The sequence below is a fragment of the Heloderma suspectum genome, chromosome 6 (assembly GCF_057233095.1).
Source record: "Heloderma suspectum isolate Gila_16-S chromosome 6, 16-S_ref, whole genome shotgun sequence".
NCBI lineage: Eukaryota > Metazoa > Chordata > Lepidosauria > Squamata > Helodermatidae > Heloderma > Heloderma suspectum.
In genome coordinates, this window is record NC_139463.1 from 54,648,943 (window position 1) to 54,668,672 (window position 19,730).

A 19,730-nucleotide genomic window follows, 5' to 3' on the forward strand; every position below is an offset into this window, starting at 1 on the left:
CTGTATCGATGGAGTAACTGCCCTATTGAAAACAGTATGCATATCACCGCCTCTCATGTTGTAGTTTCACAAGAATGTCTTGAGATGCCATCAAATGTTGGAGGAAGCTTACCTAGGGTTGCCTCCCCCAAACTGGTACCCTCCAGATGTTTTGGACAATTACTGTCAGCATTCCTGACTATAGGTCACATTGGCTGAGGCTGATGGGAGTTGAAGTCCAAAACATCTAGAGGGCACCAGGTCGGGGAAGGCTAACCTAGAGCAGGAAGAAGGAACATTTCATCAACCAATGTGAAATCTCTGGAAGATGGTTCCTGATTGTCATTTCTGCTTTTAAGTAGAAAGCTCTGCTTTCTGAGTTATGTCCCCTCCCCTCATTGTTAATGTGGGAAAGCCGTATCAAGGTGGATTTTTCTCTCTTCTCCATGATAAGCATTGTTCTTGAATTTGCCCCTTCCTAGTGATCTTTACTATATCCTAAAGACCCACTGAAAATCTAAATTTCTCCAGGATATGATGAATTTCAGACTTTACTGTACAAAGATGCATTCAGAAGAAATGCCTAATGCCTAAAAATTATGAGAATTTGTGATGGCATTTACAACATCAGAAAGTAAGGTGAGAATTGAATCTTGCCAAGCCTCAGAACCAGCGTGCATCATATCAGGAAGGCAGTGTGGCTTGGCCTATGGCAATCATTATTGTGGAGCAGCCACTGAGAATATCCCTTGCTGTGTAGAATTGGTGCACTGATAATGTTATTACAGAGCCATTTGTGGTCTGTCCTAAAGCTTGCAGTGAGGATATGCTAAAGGAAGCAAACACATTTACAAAGAACCCAAACCTACTTAGCACCTTCTGCCTGTAAAGCCCTGTATTGAAGTGTGCCCAGAAAGCTGTAAACCACCATTGCTTTTTATGATCTTCAATCTTCTTGTCCCCTTCCCATCACATGCATGATGGGATTTAGTTGTGTGTGTGTGTGTCTTTTTTCTTTCTCTACAGGCAACCAGTTATTAAGCCACATGTCAGTGACCTGATCTTGGACAGTTTTGCCCATGGCAACCTATATCTATATGGAAGTCAGCTTCTTGAGAATGAATACTCTGTTGATGTTACTGTTAGTTTTGACTAGCTCTCTAGCAATATGATGAGCTACAGTTGAGAGTCGTGACACTCTATCCTTCCCTCCCCAGTCAAAGCAGGAAAAGATGGCATGCCGAGATAAGAGTATGCAGGATCGGTTGCGGCTGGGTCACTTTGCTACAGTCCGGCACGGGGCCTCTTACACTGAGCAGTGGACAGATGGCTACGCTTTCCAGAACCTTATCAAGTATGTTATGTAACTAGCCCTTCTGCCTCCGGTAGAGGCAGAAAAAATAATAAATTATTGACTTGTCCTTTTTCTAAATGCATATGCAATAACCCAGAATGGAACCAGACTGGTGGTGCTTAACATAAAAAAGGTAGCAGAGCAGTTTTTAAACTGAACCCTGGAAGAAAGCCAATAAGAGTTGGGAAGAACATAAGAGCCATGCTGGATTGGACGATGTCCAGTATTCTGTTTGCACAGTGGCGAACCAACGGCCTGTGGGAAACCCACAAATAGAACGTGAGTGCAATGGCACCATCCAGGTTGTGTTCCCCAGCAACTGGGGGACTTAGACCACTGCCTCTGATACTGGAAGAAGCGTATAGCCATCATCACTAGTAGCTATTAATAGCCTTACCCGGAAGCATCCATTTTGGGTTGAATTACCCCTAGGGGCTGAAAGTAAAAATGTTTCTGATTGCCCAAATGGAAACAGGTGGAAATATGCTATGAGCATATGCTAAAACATGATAGCCAGTCAAAGAGGCCTAAGGACCATAGCAGAAAATGCACAGACCAGAGACATCTGCAGTGGGACACCATATATAGATGTTTCTGCGTGAATGCTAGAAACTTCTGACCCAAGATGGGAATGTTGGAGTGCTTGGTTTTAAGGGAGAACGTAAATATAGCAGGCATAATGGAAACCTGGTGGAATGGAGAGAACCGGTGAGATTCAGTCATCTCTAGCTACAAACTGCATAAAAAGGACAGGGAAAGGATATACTGGAGGTGGTGCTGCTCTGTACGTGAAAGAGGGCATAATGTCAAACAAACTGGAAACCTTAAAAGTGGTTGTAAGGCCCCAGGCCTGTAAGCAAGCTAACAGTAGTTGAGAGAGGCTTAGAGATCCATAATGCTCTCTGCTTTCGTTCATTATTACTTGCAATTTGGTTGCAGGTGGGCCTCTTGGATTGTAAGATGAGTCAAAGGTCGATCTGGCCACCTCAGTACATTCCATGCTAATGAGCTCTGGTACTGTTTATGTTATCAGAGTCTCGGATGTGCCTGAGCAGTGAAGCTATATTTATTCTAAGCTACAGGTGTCTGTGCTGGGAAAATTCTGATAGTCTTGCTTCTGCCAAATATGTTACTAAGCAATGTTAGGCTATGCTGGGAAAGTTGTAGATGAACCCTAGTTAACTCTTGCTCCTGTCATACTGCCTCACTGCTATGTCTGGATAACATATATGATATAAAACCCATCATGCACTACAGCTCGTGGTTCAGAGATGCTGTCTGATCCAACCATTGGGTACGCCTGTGCGCTATAAGTACTCAATAAAGTCTCCTTGTAAGTAAAACTGGATCTGGCTTATCACTTTCTCAGCACCTCTAAATCTTGGCAGCCCACGGCTGGGGCATACAGTGGTAAAGCAGCAATCCAGGTTGTTTTGGGGTTGTTGGGGAAGGTAGAAGGCTGCAGCCTCCTCGCTGCCCCAGTGTTGCTCACACGGTCGCTGTTTATTTCCAATCTCTCATCAGAGATTGGAGATAAAGGAAGGAATTTCTTTGCTAGCACTAGCAAGAGAATTCCTTGCTTATCTCTGAGAGATTGGAGATTAGGGATAGGAAGTACCACCACAGCAGCAAATGCGGGGGGTGGGGTCTGGTGGGCTGCTAGAAATGGCTTTGCGGACTGCGCATTTTGCTCTCCTGGTCTAAATAACTGTGCCTTAGAATGGTCAGGAGGAGTGATGAGGGTAGAAGCACCATGGACTAACAACAAAGAAGGGGGAGGCAGGCTCCAGTGCTCAAAAAAGGAAAATGTATTGTGCTCTACGTGTTTTGGAGATGTCTCCTTCTTCAGGACCTGTTTGAAGCCATTCAGTCTCTTAACCCTGAAATGAACAGTGATTCCTTTCTTTGAAATGCTTGCACACGCTATTCCTAAATCTTACCGCTCTCACATTGGCTTCAAACAGCTCCCGAAGAAGGAGACATCTCCAAAACGCATAGAGCACAATAATTTTCCCATTTCAAGCACCAGAGCCTGCTTTGTTGTTTGTCCTTAGAACAGTCAGTCATGGAACCAACCACACAGGCTTTGACCCTGAACTTAATCCTAAGTGGCCTCATTGCAGATCTTGTGTGAGATGCGAGTGGTGTTGAATCAATTGGAATCTGTGCTATCAAATTTAAATATAAATTGCGAAAGTGAAAACAGCCAAGGAAGTCCAACGTGGTCACATTTAACTTGAAAAGAGGAAAATCTTCTAAAATGAGGGAACTGGTAAAAAGGCACTTGAAAGGGTGAAAGCTCTCCAAAATGCTTGGAGGGTACTCAAAGCCACAATAATGGAAGTTCAGTTAGAATGTATACCACAGGTCAGGAAAGGCAGCACTAAGTCCAAGAGGTCACCCACCATGGTTAACAAGCAGTGCCAAGGAAGCTCTTAGAGAAAAGGCTTCTTGCAGAAGTCTTTCCCAAATGAGGGGAACAAAAAGGAACAAAACTTGCACACAGGAGATGCAAACAGAGAATAAGAAATGCAAAAAAAGGATTTTGAGGAGCATATCGCTAAAAACACCAAGGGCAACAATAAAGAATTCTTTAAATACATTAGAAGTAGGGAACCAGCTAGGGAGGCTGTTGGATGACAACAGAGTTCAAGGCGGATAAGGAGATCGCAGAGAAGCTAAATGAGTTCTTTTCGTCTTCACTGCAGAAGATGTAGGGCAGATACCTCTGCCTGAATCAATATTTTCAGGAAGGTAGTCTGAGGAACTGAGGCAAATAGTGGTGACAAAGAGATGAAGTTCTAGACCTTATTGACAAATTGAAAGCTAACAAATCACCAGATCCAGATGGTATTCATCCAAGAGCTCTGAAAGAACTCAAAGGTGAAATTGCTGGTCTTCTAACAAAAATATGTAAGATCTGGATAATTACAGACCAGTTGGCTTAACATCTGTACCAGGTAAATTGGTTGAAAGCATTATTAAAGATAAAATTGATAAGCATATAGAAGGACAAGTCCTGCTGAAAAAGAATCAAAATGGCTTCCATGGTATATCTTGTCTCACTAATCTTTTAGAGTTCTTTGAGAGTATCAAGAAATATGTGGATGAGTGATCTGATAGACTTCGTTTACTTGGACTTCCAAAAGGCTTTCAGGAAAGCCCCACATAAAAGACTTCTGAGCAAACATACCAGTCATGGAATAAGAGGAGAGTTATGGTAACCGGTTAAAGAACTCAAAGCAAAGAGCAGGAATAAATGGTCAGTTCTTGCAATGGAGTGATGTAAACAATGGGGTCCCACAAAGATCTGTATTGAGATGGGTGCTTTCTCCAAGCTGCTGTGAGGAAGGCATCCCACAGTGGCTTAACTCCCTCAACTGCCCATGCAAAGCAGGGACCACATGATAAGAGTTTTGTTTAGTCTGTTGTTCCTAGACTTCCAGCCAGTCCATGGCCTGTTTTACACCCAGGATAAAGCTAGGTTTTTTCACCTATCACAACCTGTCTTTTTCAACTCTTCTACCTTGGTGACTCCAGGGTTTTTCTTCTTTCTTCTTTCATTCATCTTCTCAGATCTTAAACAAATAAAAGAAAGAAATCTTTCCTCCTGTCTTTGTTGCGTTCACTCTCTCCTTCTTCTATGGCTCCAAGAGGGAAGAAAGCAGCAGCAGAAAAGCCCGCAGAGGAAACAAGCAGCATTACTCATGTATATGTCGTTAGAGGCCAGTCTGCTTTGCAGCACTGCTGCGCCCTCAGTTCCTGCTTGAAAACTGATTCCGCTGGCCACAATAGTAGAGAAACAAGCAGCGAGCACCAGCCTCCTGGCTCTGGCCACACATTCAACCTTGCCACCCCGTACATCCTGCTATAGAGCACACTTGAGGTGGTCATGGGCTTGAGCCTCAGGGTGCTTGCTTCTGCAGAACTTGCCACCCTCATACTGATCAGGAGCTGGCCATGGTCTCAGAATCGGAGGAGAACATTGATCCTCCAAGTTCCACACAAGGATGCTCCAGGGCAACGGGCAGGGTGAGAACCTGATCCAGCTCCTCCCCACCCACCCCCCAGCCATTTCCTGCCAAACCCAGGAGGTGGCCATTTTGGAAAGCAGTTTTGATTCTCACAGACCGAATGCTCCCGTCCCTCTTCCTTCAACTAGATTGGCAGAGGGGTTCCAAGTCTCCATCCTCTCCTCTCCTACCATTAAGATCCTTTCCCAGATACACAAAACTGTTCTCTCACAACATGAGTGAGCACTCTTAGAGGAATTATCTGCATAGTTTTTGAAAAAACAGGATAAAAGACCTACTTGTTCTGGAAAACATAATTGTGTCCCTCACTCAGATTACTCTCCTTCCCCTCCTCTGAGATCATGTAAGGAATAAAAATTCAAGGGCAACTCAGTCATATAATCACGCTACTCATGCTGTGGTTCAGCGCTCATCTGCCAATTCTAGAGAGGGCTGTCCTGATTCACACTTTAGAACTAAAGGGACTTCCAACAGAACTACAACGCCTGAACGTGATGTCCAGATCCAGGACAGTGATCCTCTGTACCCCCAGGGGATGCTAACTTGAACAAAGGGGAGGGAGAATGGTCAGATGTAGGAATAACAGAAGATTCTACGAATACCAGATTCTTTAACAAAGACTATTTTTGTCATTATTAAAGGCTATTGCCACCTTACCCATACATTTTGCAGACCCAGTGGAAAAATCAACCCATTTTGAGAGGAGAGGCTATGTTTCCCAAACTGAAGTCTGCCTCCAGAGAAGGAGCTTCAGCACTGGTTGTTGTTGTTGTTCAGTCGTTCAGTCGTGTCCGACTCTTCATGACCCCATGGACCATAGCACGCCAGGCCTTCCTGTCCTCCGCTCTCTCCCGGAGTGTGCTCAAGTTCATATTCATTGCATCGGTGATGCTATCTAGCCATCTCATCCTCTGCCGTCCCCTTCTCCTTTTGCCTTCAGTCTTTCCCAGCATCAGGGTCTTTTCCAGAGAGTTTTCTCTTCGCATTAGGTGGCCAAAAGATTTGAGCTTCAGTTTCAGTATCTGTCCTTCCAATGAGCACTCAGGGTTGATTTCCTTTAGGATGGACTGATTTGACCTCCTTGCAGTCCAGGGGACTCGTAAGAGTCTTCTCCAGCACCACAGTTCGAAAGCATCAATTCTTCGGCACTCAGCCTTCCTTATAGTCCAGCTCTCACAGCCATACATTACTACTGGGAAAACCATAGCTTTGATTAGACGGACCTTTGTCGGCAAGGTGATGTCTCTGCTTCTCACTATGCTGTCTAGGTTTGCCATAACTTTCCTCCCAAGGAGCAAGCGTCTTTTAATTTCATGGCTGCAGTCACCGTCTGCGGTGATCTTGGAGCCCAAGAAAGTAAAATCTGTCACTGCTTCCATTTCTTCCCCTTCTATATGCCAGAAAGTGATGGGGCCGGATGCCATGATCTTCGTTTTTTTAATGTTGAGTTTCAAACCAGCTTTTGCACTCTCCTCTTTCACCCTCAACAAGAGGCTCTTGAGATCCTCTTCGCTTTCTGCCATTAGGGTGGTATCGTCTGCATATCGGAGGTTGTTGATAATTCTCCCAGCAATCTTAATTCCGACCTGTGATTCATCCAACCCGGCATTTCTCATGATGTACTCTGCATATAAGTTAAATAAGCAGGGCGACAATATGCAGCCTTATCGTTGTTGTTGTTGTTGTTGTTCAGTCGTTCAGTCATGTCCGACTCTTCGTGACCCCATGGACCATAGCACGCCAGGCCTTCCTGTCCTGCGCTCTCTCCCGGAGCGTGCTCAAGTTCATATTCATTGCATTGGTGATGCTATCTAGCCATCTCATCCTCTGCCGTCCCCTTCTCCTTTTGCCTTCAGTCTTTCCCAGCATCAGGGTCTTTTCCAGGGAGTTTTCTCTTCGCATTAGGTGGCCAAAATATTGGAGCTTCAGCTTCAGTATCTGTCCTTCCAATGAGCACTCAGGGTTGATTTCCTTTAGGATGGACTGATTTGACCTCCTTGCAGTCCAGGGCACTCGTAAGAGTCTTCTCCAGCACCACAGTTCGAAAGCATCAATTCTTCGGCGCTCAGCCTTCCTTATAGTCCAGCTCTCACAGCCATACATTACTACTGGGAAAACCATAGCTTTGATTAGACGGACCTTTGTTGGCAAGGTGATGTCTCTGCTTCTTACTATGCTGTCTAGGTTGGCCATAGCTTTCCTCCCAAGGAGCAAGCGTCTTTTAATTTCATGGCTACAGTCACCGTCTGCGGTGATCTTGGAGCCCAAGAAAGTAAAATCTGTCACTGCTTCCATTTCTTCCCCTTCTATATGCCAGGAAGTGATGGGGCCAGATGCCATGATCTTTGTTTTTTTAATGTTGAGTTTCAAACCAGCTTTTGCACTCTCCTCTTTCACCCTCAACAAGAGGCTCTTTAGATCCTCTTCGCTTTCTGCCATTAGGGTGGTATCGTCTGCATATCGGAGGTTGTTGATAATTCTCCCAGCAATCTTAATTCCGACCTCTGATTCATCCAACCCGGCATTTCTCATGATGTACTCTGCATATAAGTTAAATAAGCAGGGTGACAATATGCAGCCTTGTCGTACTCCTTTCCCAGTTTTGAACCAATCAGTTGTTCCATGTCTGGTTCTTACTGTTGCTTCTTGACCCTCGTACAGGTTTCTCAGGAGACAGGTAAGGTGGTCTGGTACTCCCATCACTTTAAGAATTTGCCACAGTTTGTTGTGATCCACACAATAGCCTTATCGTACTCCTTTCCCAATTTTGAACCACTCGGTTGTTCCATGTCTGGTTCTTACTGTTGCTTCTTGACCCCCGTACAGGTTTCTCAGGAGACAGGTAAGGTGGTCTCGTACTCCCATCACTTTAAGAATTTGCCATAGTTTGTTGTGATCCACACAATCAAAGGCTTTAGGGTAGTCAATGAAGCAGAAATAGACGTTTTTCTGGAATTCTCTTGCTTTCTCCATGATCCAGCGAATGTTGGCGATTTGATCTCTGGTTCCTCTGCCTCTTCGAAACCCAGCTTGTACTTCCGGTAGTTCTCGATTCACATACTGCTGAAGCCTAGCTTGTAGGATTTTGAGCATCACCTTGCTGGCATGTGAAATGAGTGCAATTGTGCGGTAGTTTGAACACTCTTTGGCATTGCCCTTCTTTGGAATTGGAATGTAAACTGACCTTTTCCAGTCTTGAGGCCATTGTTGAGTGTTCCAAATTTGTTGGCATATTGATTGCAGCACTTTAACAGCATCATCTTTTAGGATTTTAAATAGTTCAGCTGGAATACTGTCATCTCCACTAGCTTTGTTGTTAGTAATGCTTCCTAAGGCCCACTTGACTTCACTGTCTAGGATGGCCGGCTCAAGTTCAGTGACCGCACTATCATGGCTATCAGGGACATGAAGATCTTTCCTGTATAGTTCTTCTGTGTATTCTTGCCACCTCTTCTTAATCTCATCTGCATCTGTTAGGACCCTGCCTTCTTTGTCCTTTATCATGCCTGTCTTTGCACAAAATGTTCCCTTGAGATCTCCGATTTTCTTGAAGAGATCTCTAGTCTTTCCCATTCTGTTGTTTTCCTCGATTTCTTTGTATTGTTCATTTAAGAAGGCCTTCTTGTCTCTCCTTGCTATTCTCTGGAACTCTGCATTCAGTTGGATATATCTTCCCCTTTCTCCCCTGCTTTTCGCTTCCCATCTTTCCTCAGCTACTTGTAAAGCCTCATCAGACAGCCACTTGGCTTTCTTGCATTTCTTTTTCTTTGGGATGGATTTCATTGCTGCCTCCTGAACAATGTGATGGACCTCCGTCCATAGTTCCTCAGGCACTCTGTCTATCAGGTCTAATTCCTGAAATCTATTCCTCACCTCCACTGTATATTCATAAGGGATATGATTTAGGTCATACCTGAATGGTTTAGTGGTTTTTCCTACGTTCTTCAATTTAAGCCGAAATTTTGCAAGAAGAAGCTCATGATCTGAGCCACAGTCAGCTCCAGGTCTTGTTTTGACTGACTGTATAGAGCTTCTCCATCTTTGGCTGCAAAGGACATAATCAATCTGATTTCGATATTGACCATCTGGTGATGTCCATGTGTAGAGTCGCCTCTTGTGCTGTTGGAAAAGAGTGTTTGCTATGATCAGCGTGTTCTTTTGGCAAAACTCTGTTAGCTTTTGACCTGCTTCATTTTGTACACCAAGGCCATGCTTGCCTGTTATCCCAGTGATTTCTTGACTTCCTACTTTAGCATTCCAATCCCCTATGATGAAGAGGACATCTTTTTTTGGTGTTAGTTCTAGAAGGTGTTGTAGGTCTTCATAGAACCGATCAACCTCAGCTTCTTCGGCCTCAGTGGTTGGGGCATAGACTTGAATTCCTGTGATGTTGAATGGTTTGCCTTGGATTCGTACTGAGATCATTCTGTCGTTTTTAAGATTGTACCCCAGTACTGCTTTTCCCACCCTTTTGTTGACTATGAGTGCTACTCCATTTCTTCTAAGGGATTCTTGCCCACAATAGTAGATATGATGGTCACCTGAATTAAATTCGCCCATGCTTGTCCATTTGAGTTCACTGATTCCCAAGATGTCGATGTTCAATCTTGCCATCTCATGTTTGACCACCTCCAGCTTACCTTGATTCATTGATCTGACATTCCAGGTTCCTAAACAATATTGTTCTTTACAGCATCGGATTTTCTTTTCACCACCAGACACATCCACAGCTGAGTGTCCTTTCAGCTTTGGCCCAGCCGCTTCACTCTTTCTGGCGCTACTTGGAAATTCCCAATGCTCTTCCCCAGTAGTATATTGGACACCTTCCGACCTGAGGGGCTCATCTTCCGGCATCATCTCTTTTAGCCTTGTGATACGTTCCATAGGGTTTTCTTGGCAAGAATACTGGAGTGGGTTGCCATTTCCTTCTCCAGTGGACCACATTTTGTCAGAACTCTCTGCCATGACCTGTCCGTCTTGGGTGGCCCTGCACGGCATAGCTTATGGCTTCACTGAGTTACGCAAGCCTCTTCACCACAACAAGGCAGTGATCCATGAAGGGGTTAATCAGCACTGGTTAGGCCTCATCATTTGGCCAACAACATGATGTGGCTGCAAAAAAGGCAAATACTATTTTGGGCCACATTCATAGAAGCATAGCTTCCAAATCCTGGGAAGTAATAGTTCCCCTCTACTCAGCATTGGTTAGGCCTCATCTGGAGTACTGTGTCCAGTTCTGGGCACCACACTTTAAGAAGGATGCAGACAAACTGGAGAGGGTTCAGAGGAGGGCGACGAAGATGATCAGGGGACTGGAAACAAAGCCCTGTGAGGAGAGACTGAAAGAACTGGGAATGTTTAGCCTTGAGAAGAGAAGACTGAGGGGAGATAGGATAGTGCTTTTCAAGTACTTGAAAGGTTGTCACAGAGAGGAAGGCCAGGATCTCTTCTCCATCATCCCAGAGTGCAGGACACGGAATAATGGGCTCAAGTTACAGGAAGCCAGATCCCAGCTGGACATCAGGAAAAACTACCTGACTATTAGAGCAATATGACAATGGAGTGAGTTACCTAGGGGGGTAGTGGGCTCTCCCATACTGGAGGCATTCAGGACGAAGCTGGACAGCCATCTGTCAGGGATGCTTGCTCAATACATACAGGGCAAGCTGAATTACACAGCAGACTACCTCCATCACAAGCAGATCAATCCTGGGGAGTGTTCACCCCTTTGTCTTCCACAACTTCAGACACGATTCGGACCGCTCATAGTGGACCTCCTGGCACGACACCACAACCACAAACACCTGAGATTCTTTTCAAGATTCTGCGCCTACAGCACAGAAGCCATGGACACCCTCAATGCCAAAAGAGAGACTGTATGCCTTTCCACTGACTCCGCTCATAGCAAGACACCTACAGAAGGTCAGAACAGTCAACAGTCATTTTAATGGCCCCCTTCTGGCCCACCCATAGTTTTCTGAAATCCTAGCTCTTGAAGGACCCTGGTTCCTCCCTCTGATACCAGATCTCCTCAGTCGAGACCCAGTTCTCCACCCAGACCCAGGCTGGCTTCATCTAGCCATATGACCATTGAACAGTCAGCCTGCATTGGCTTAGGGTATCCCAACTCAGTCATCACCGCCTTGCTGGCCTTGAGGAAAGACTCCATAGTATGTAGACACAAAACCTCTTGGAAAGCCTTCACTAGATGGTGCTGACCAGGGGTGTTGTTGAAGAAAGGCCCACTTGGGCATGGGCCCCAGATCTTTTGAACTGTCCTAATTGCCATTTTTTTACATTTTCCCATTGACTTGCATTGGAAAACAGAAATGGCCATAATTTAAATACATGAAATTTGGAGACCTGGTAGCCCCAATGGAGCTGATTGAACCTGCCCAATTTCAGGCAGTTATGTCCAGTGGCTTTTGTGCTAGTCACAGGTAAAGTTTGCTATTTTCAAGAAAATCTGTCAAAGCAAAGAGCTATATTTTTTGTGTGCTTCCACAAAAGTGCATAGAATTTGGTGACCTGGCAGTCCCTGTATAGGTGACTGAATCTGCCAAATTTCAGACAGTTGGGCCTAGTGGCTTTTGTGCTAGCCACAAGTAAAATTTGCTGTTTTCAAGAAAAAATATCAAAGCAAAGAGCTGTGATTTTTTTGTGCTTCCACATACGTGTGTAGAATTTTGGGACCTGGCATCCCCTATGGAGCTGACTGAACCTGCCAAATTTCAGACAGTTAGGTCCAGTGGCTTTTGTGCAAGCCATGCATAAAGTTTCCTTTTCTCAAAGACTAAAACAAAAAGTAAAAACTGCCAAGCCATACAGGGGATTAAAGATCCTAATCAGAAGGTATTTAAGGTGACCATTAGGAGATCACTATCCCTAATCTCTGGTGTGTGGGGGGGGTGTTGAGGTGCAAAAAACCTCTCTCCCCCTACTTTTCAGCTCTTACATGCCCATTGTTGGGAGCTTGCTTGCAATGACATTTTGAAGAGGGAGACGGAAGGGAAGAAAGAGCTTCATGTGAAATACTGGTATTTCACACAGCACCTGATTTTACTGCCCCAGAGTGGAACCTTTGGGTTCTGCAGAAGTTTAGTAGCTTCAGTACAGCAAAAGTTCCAATAGCCTCCACAAACTTCTTTCTCTCCCTCCACTTTAATTTCTCTGAAATAGCTGTAGGACTCAAAATTATTTCAGAAGGAGGGTTAGGACTATGTGGCGTCATGATCGAGGAACTGCTAAGGCTTTTAAACAGGTTCTGCAGTTTTAAAAAAGCTAGAAAAAGCCCTCTGCCACCTCACCTCATAAAGTTAATGTAAGTACGTGCAATCCTTACAAACCCTCCACAGTCTTCTAAATTCCTCTGAAGCACTACCTCTCTGAAAGGAGCCACTTGGCTTAGGGAATTCTCTCTATCCCCCACCCCACCCCACCCTGCATTTCCAATCACCATTCTTCTTTTCTCCTTCCTTCCCCTATCTTGTTCTTTCTTTCTGTTCTTTATTCCACCCAGAGCATATCCTGAGGAATTCTTAAAGACAATTCTCTTTGGCGGGCAAGAGAAGTTCTGAACTGTATTTGACTTTATTCAAACAGACAAGAGGGCTGGTTTTTCTCCTTCTCACTCAAGTCTTTGAGAAAAGTGGGTTCACTTCGCAGAGAAACAAATCTGGGGCTGTTTTGTTTGTCATTTGCCATTATCCAGCAACAGGGCTGCAGCTCCGTGGCAGAGCACCTGCTTGGCATGCAGAAGGCCCCAGGTTCAATCCCAGCATCTCCAGGGAGGGCTAGGAAAGGATCCTGCCTCAAACTCTGCAGAGCCACTGCTGCCAGTCAGTGTTGACATTCCTGGGTTAGATGGACCCAGGGTCTGACTCAGTATAAGGCAGCTTCCTATGTTCCTTTGAACAAAAAGCTTTAATAAAAATAGGAATTGGGGGTTTGTTTTTTAAGTGGAGGGGAGATAAATATTGCTGATTTGTGCAATCCTATGTATGCCTACTGAGAAGTCCCATTATATTTAATGAGGCTTACCCTCAGGAAAGTGGGCATAGGATTCCAGCAGAAGTTACTTTTACAGGGAGGTTTGCACCTTGATGTTCTGCATGTTTACTCAGAAATAAGTCCTGAGTTGTAAGCATGGTATTACAGGCTTAATATAGTGCCTACCCAATTCCATCTAATGAATTCACTACCCTTTCATCTCAGTCCTATGCATGTTTTCTCATTTGTGTTTTTTTTTTCATTTTGCATGAACTTCAGTGGTGAGAGAAAGGCACTTAGTACATGCTCAGAGTTTCTCTATAAATGAGCCCTAGTTTTGAAAATAGACTCATTGGCTGAAACCTGGTGAAGTTGTGGTGAACCTGGTGAAGGCACAAAAAATGTTATAGGGAGGAAGATAAAATGAGAGCTTGTGCATAACAAGGAGGAGGTAGAGGAGAGTTGCCCAAAACAAGACATCTATTTTTATGAAGAGTTGCTGGAGGATGGTAGGATGAGGAGGGGTGGTTGCATAGAGGGGAATAGAATTGGTAGGGGGAGAATGTAAGTGCTCAGTGGTAAAAGAAAAGCATTCTGCATATGCTCAGAGGCACTCTATATTTAAGAACATAAGAAGAGCCCTGCTGCATCAGGCCAAGGTCCATCTAGTCCAACATTCTGTTCACACAGTGGACAACCAGATGCCCATGGGAAACCCACAAGCAGGACATGAGTGCAATTGCACCTTCCCACCCATGTTCCCCTGCTGCTAATATTGGTGAAATGTAAATAGATTCTAGTCATTCTAAAGAACCGGACATGGAACAACTGATTGGTTCAAAATTGGGAAAGGAGTACGACAGGGCTGTATATTGTCGCTCTGCTTATTTAACTTCTATGCAGAGTACATCATGAGAAACGCCAGGTTGGATGAATCACAGGTCGGAATTAAGATTGCCGGGAGAATGATCAACAACCTCAGATACGCAGATGATACCACCCTAATGGCAGAAAGCGAAGAGGATCTAAAGAGCCTCTTGTTGAGGGTGAAAGTGGAGAGTGCAAAAGCTGGTTTGAAACTCAACACTAAAAAAACTAAGATTATGGCATCTGGCCTCATCACTTCCTGGCATATAGAAGGGGAAGAAATGGAAGCAGTGACAGATTTTATTTTCTTGGGCTCCAAGATCACCACAGATGGTGAGTGTAGCCATGAAATTAAAAGGCGCTTGCTTCTTGGGAGGAAAGCTATGGCAAACCTAGACAGCATAGTGAGAAGCAGAGACATCACCTTGCCGACAAAGGTTCGTATAATCAAGCTATGGTTTTCCCAGTAGTAGTGTATGGCTGTGAGAGCTGGACTATAAGGAAGGCTGAGCGCTGAAGAATTAATGCTTTCGAACTGTGGTGCTGGAAAAGACCCTTACGAGTCCCCTGGACTGCAAGGAGGTCCAATCAGTCCATCCTAAAGGAAATCAACCCTGAGTGCTCATTGGAAGGACAGATACTGAAGCTGAAGCTCAAATATTTTGGCCACCTAATGGGAAGAGAAAACTCCCTGGAAAAGACCCTGATGCTGGGAAAGATTGAAGGCAAAAGGAGAAGGGGACGGCAGAGGATGGGATGGCTAGATAGCATCACCGATGCAATGAATATGAACTTGAGCACACTCCGGGAGAGAGCGGAGGACAGGAAGGCCTAGCGTGCTATGGTCCATGGGGTCATGAAGAGTCGGACATAACTTAACGACATATCCTTTAGGAACTTTGCAGGTTTCTTTCCTGGGAGACACCTCTAATGACCTGTGCATTTTCATACAAATTTACCCAAAAAAAAACTATTGGGGAAGGGTGAAGGGAAGGGAAAGCAAATCACGCCCTCCCCCAAATTTGAGAACTCCCCTTCCACATGAACTGCTGCAACTATCCTACTGAAACTTTGCTGGTTTCTTACTTAGGGACAATTCTAGGCTGTCTGTAATTTTCAGAACAACGGTCCACAAGGAACCATAGGGAGATAAGTATGTCCTCTTTTGGAGACCTCAAAATGTTAAGGCCACACTTGCACAAAAACCTTTGTGGCTATCATTCTGAAATTTGGAGACGTGATCTCCTCTGATGGGGCAATGAATCCTGAAATTTTTATCTAATTCTTCCAAGGAATAAAAATGTTATTGGCGGTTCCCGTTAAAATAAAATTAAAATATAAACCCTGCACCTATTGTTCTGACATTGGGCAGGTGTAATCCCCTTCTAGTATGCCTGTAATTATCATCCAGTTCTGACCAAGAGAAAAAGGTTACTTTTTTTTTTTTTCTAATTTCCCATGGTAGTCAACAGGAAGCATAAAGACTCATTTTTCCAAAACTTGAGTCAGGTTTGGTGCTGAGCTGAAATGGTCCAACTACAAATTGGCCCAAGCAGAAGCAGGATGTTTTCCAAAATGCTGAATCAAAATGCTGAGTTGAAGTGGGGGGGGGCGGGGGGTCAGTGCACACTTCTTATGTATGTATGTAATCTATACACACACGCAAGCACACCACGTGCGCACACCACACACACACATCTATATGTGTGCTTGTTGTTGTTCAGTCGTTAAGTTGTGTCCGACTCTTCGTGACCCCATGGACCATATGTGTGCTTAGACTTGGATAAATATATATGCAAATTTGTGTTATGGGCTGCAATGCCCCTGGTGCAGACATAAGAAGCTTGTCATCCTCTATGATGGCCTAAAAAGAGATCCTGTTATTCCTTCAAGCAAGCCTCAAGCCTTTCAAACCAGGTGCACTGTGCAGGCAAATGTTGACCATTTCTCCAGTACTGTCTAAAGCTGGCTGTCATCCTCTTAGCTCTCATCCTCATATCAGGTTCTTCCTAAGGGGAGCCATGCTCCTGAGTCCACCGAGTCCATGGATTTCCATCCTGGAGCCTGCTGTTGTCCTTTATGCACTGACCAAAGCACCCTTTGAACCACTCAGAACATTGCCTCCTAGGCTCCTATCACAAAAGGTGGTGTTTGTTGTAGCCATTGTTTTGTCATGAAGAACTTCCAGACTCTCAGCACTATCCCTTAGGAAAGGATTCGTCACCTTCAAGAACACACAGTCTTTCTGTGACTGAACCCTTTTTCACAGAGCATATGAGCCCATTCTACCTTCCTAATGCCCTGATCCTTCTCACCCCCTGGAGGGGGACAGGCAGAGGTTAGACTTATGCAGGGCAGTTAAGATATATCTCAGACCTTCTTCAGAGAGTCAGATTCACTCTTTATTTCTTTTCATCCCACTGCTATGGGAAAAAAAGGTATCCAGATCTACTTTAGCCAGATGGCTCAAAGCATGTATCTTTTCAACCTACAAGGCTTCATGCCTAACAAAGTCTGTTAAAGTCACTGCACATTCCATTAGATCAGCAGCCACAACCACAGTTTCAGCACCTCCATGGCAGAAATCTTCTGGGCTGCAACATGGGCAAATCCAAACTCTTTTGCAAGGCATTACAAAATAGAAATTTACCTCTCAGCAGAGGCCTCCTTTAGCAGGAGGGTCCCCCAACAGGTCGTATGCTCACACTTAACACACCAGCTTCATAGGCCTACCCTACATTGGCAGTGAGTGTCACGTTCCTTTGTCGTCGTCCCCCCTTCACAATCAATACACTCCAAGATACCAGGCTTCAGGCTCACTACTTTGTTAGTTAACAACCAGGTTCCTTACAAATGCACATTCTAGGCAACTCTCAGGCTACAAAGGAAACAGCTACACCTCACAATTACAAATACCGAAGTGGAAGTTAGAGAAGTTGCCAGCAGTTTGAACAAGAACTTCCCTGCCAGAATAGCTTAGGGGGGATGCCCCTCCCTTACAGTTGCTCCCTCCTATGTAGGCTATAATGCATAGCCAACCTAGTGGAGTGTCTAAGCTCTGCCTCTTAATTTTTCCCACTTTGCTCTGCGATGGACCCTAGCATCCCGCAAGTCATGCCCCTCACTCTACTCCTCCCCCGAGACCTGGGTTCTCATGGAGGAGGAAAGGGGGGGCCCTTCAGACCGAGCCATCTTTGTGCCAAGGTCTTGAGAAGAAGGCCTTGCCATATGTGAGCTCACTAGGGAGGGAGCCTCCCCCGGTTTTGGCTGTTCCCATTCTGAATCTGAGCTGCTAGCTATCCCCACATGCTCAGATTCATTCCTGATAGCTTTAGCACATCCCATTGTGGGATGCCTTCTTCACACCATCCTGGAGAACAGAACATTGGTTACTTACCTAGAATGTTCCTTCTGGGTTGGTGTGTGGAAGGCATCCCAACCACACCCTACATACATCACTGGATATACAACAAGATGCCTTATGGTCAACTGCCTCTGTGTTTGCCTGTGTCGAACTTTCTCTTGTATATATAGGTGTTCATTTAGTTGGGGTTTTTTATTCCTTTCTGTATATTCTCCCAGCAGTGCTTTAATCTATTGAGCTATAGCCATGGCTTGAAGGAGTCTGGGACCAGTAGACAAAACAAATTGCGTGGTCCCTGCTTTTCCTAGGCAGTAGAGGGAGTTAACCCACACTTGGAATACTATGTACGGTTCTGCTCACTGCACCTCAGAAAGGATACTGCACATTTGGGAAAGGCCCTAGATCACACCCTTGTGATCAAAGGGCTGGAGCAATTCCCCTGTGAGGAAGAGTTATAATGTCTAGCACCCTTTAGCTTACAAAAAAAAAAAGAGGCAAGTATGGGGAGACATGATAGAAGGGTACAAAATTATACATGAAGGAGAGAGATGATCCTCTCCCATAATAATAGAACTCAGGGTCATCCCATGAAACCGAATAGTGGGAAATTCAAGACTGATAAAAGGAAAGACTTCTTCACAGGGTGAATTGTTAAATATGGAATTTGCTATCACAAGTTGTAGTAATGGCCACCAGCTTGGATGGCCTTAAAAGGAGATAGCCTTATCCTCCATTAATTTTGTCTATCAGTGGCTACTAGTCATGTTGGCTGCATATTACCTCCAGCATCAGAGGCAGTGTGCTTTGAATGCCATTTACTGGGGAACACGAGCAGGAGGCACACATGTCCCGCTTGCGGACTTCCCACGGGCAGCTGGTTGGCCACTTGTGAGAGTAGAATGCTGGACTGGATAGGCCTTTAGTCCGATTCAGTATGGCTTTTCTTATGTTCGTAACCCTGTTCGCATGGGCTCAGAGAAGGTGACATTCTTAACACGATATACTTACCAAAACAAAAGCCATCAGCTGTAAAACTGTAAATGTAACACACCTTTTAAAAATATGGTATGATGAGCCTGTTTTTACTGCTTGCTGCTAAACACTTCCCCAACTAAATATCCTATGTTGCCTCAGGAATGGCATATGATAGAGGAAAATTTGGCAGTACTAGGAGCATCAAATGACAGCCTTCAAACACCACCACCCTTGACAGTGCAGTATCCATTTGGCTGCAAAAACTACACTCAGGAACCTTGTTCACATAACTTCCACTGTCCCCAGCCTTGCTTACTTGACCCATCTGATGGTAATCACAGGTTCACATTGTATGGTAAGAACATAGGAAAGGGTGGATAACGGTTTTTGGTGTTTACTTGATGTGCGTTTAATACCTGTGTGCATTTGAAGTAGGAGGAGCTAAAACAGCGGTGGGGAAAGCCCTCCAGATGTTGGTAGACTGCTACTCCCATCAGCTCTAGACAACATAACCAGTGTTGAGGGATTATGGGAATTGCAGGCCCACAAAATCTGGAGAACCACACATTCCCCAACCCTGATCTAAAACCAAAGTCCATACTTCTGTAGCCCCAAAAACTGGATCTTGCAGTTAAATTTAACTTTATGGATGGGGGCTCATTTGAAATATATTGACTTGGTTTGTATGCTTTACACAGGTGACACAGTTGTGAAAACTTAGGGTTGTATGTTTTTTGTTAAGCAGAAGTTGGTATCTTGTATTAGGGAACTTTTTTCCACAAGGGTTGCAACCCTTGAGGGAAAAGGATGGGAGAAAAAAATTTAAGTGCAGGAAGAAAAGCGGTTGGGTCTAAATTTAATCATACTTCGAATAGACCTATTGAAACCAATGGGCTTAAGTTAGTCATGACTAAAGTCCCATTGATTTCAGTGAGTCTGCTTTAAGTATGACAAAATCTGTATTTGACCCATAGTCTGGGGGGCAGCTGAAATTCAGCGGTGGGCTGTCAGCAAAAAAGTGGTGATTTGGTTGAAAACAAGGTGTGCAGGGAGGACATGCCTTGTTTGGAAGTAAAATTGTGCTCTGGGAGGGTGATTCTGCTTTCAAACAGGGTCTGCACTCCCCATGTGCCTTCTTTTCAAGCAAAACTTCTTTTTTTTTGCTGCC

General features: G+C 44.6%; 1 protein-coding gene across 15 annotated transcripts in view; it reads left to right on the forward strand.

The window, feature by feature from the left end:
- TLK2 (tousled like kinase 2) overlaps window positions 1-19,730 on the forward strand; it is a 79,333-nt gene that overhangs the window by 42,780 nt on the left and 16,823 nt on the right. For all 15 annotated transcript variants that reach the window (XM_084804386.1, XM_084804376.1, XM_084804382.1 and 12 more), the window contains one exon: window positions 1,197-1,333. In XM_084804386.1, the coding sequence (XP_084660512.1) occupies window positions 1,197-1,333 (137 nt within the window). The remainder of the gene's footprint in view (window positions 1-1,196; window positions 1,334-19,730) is intronic.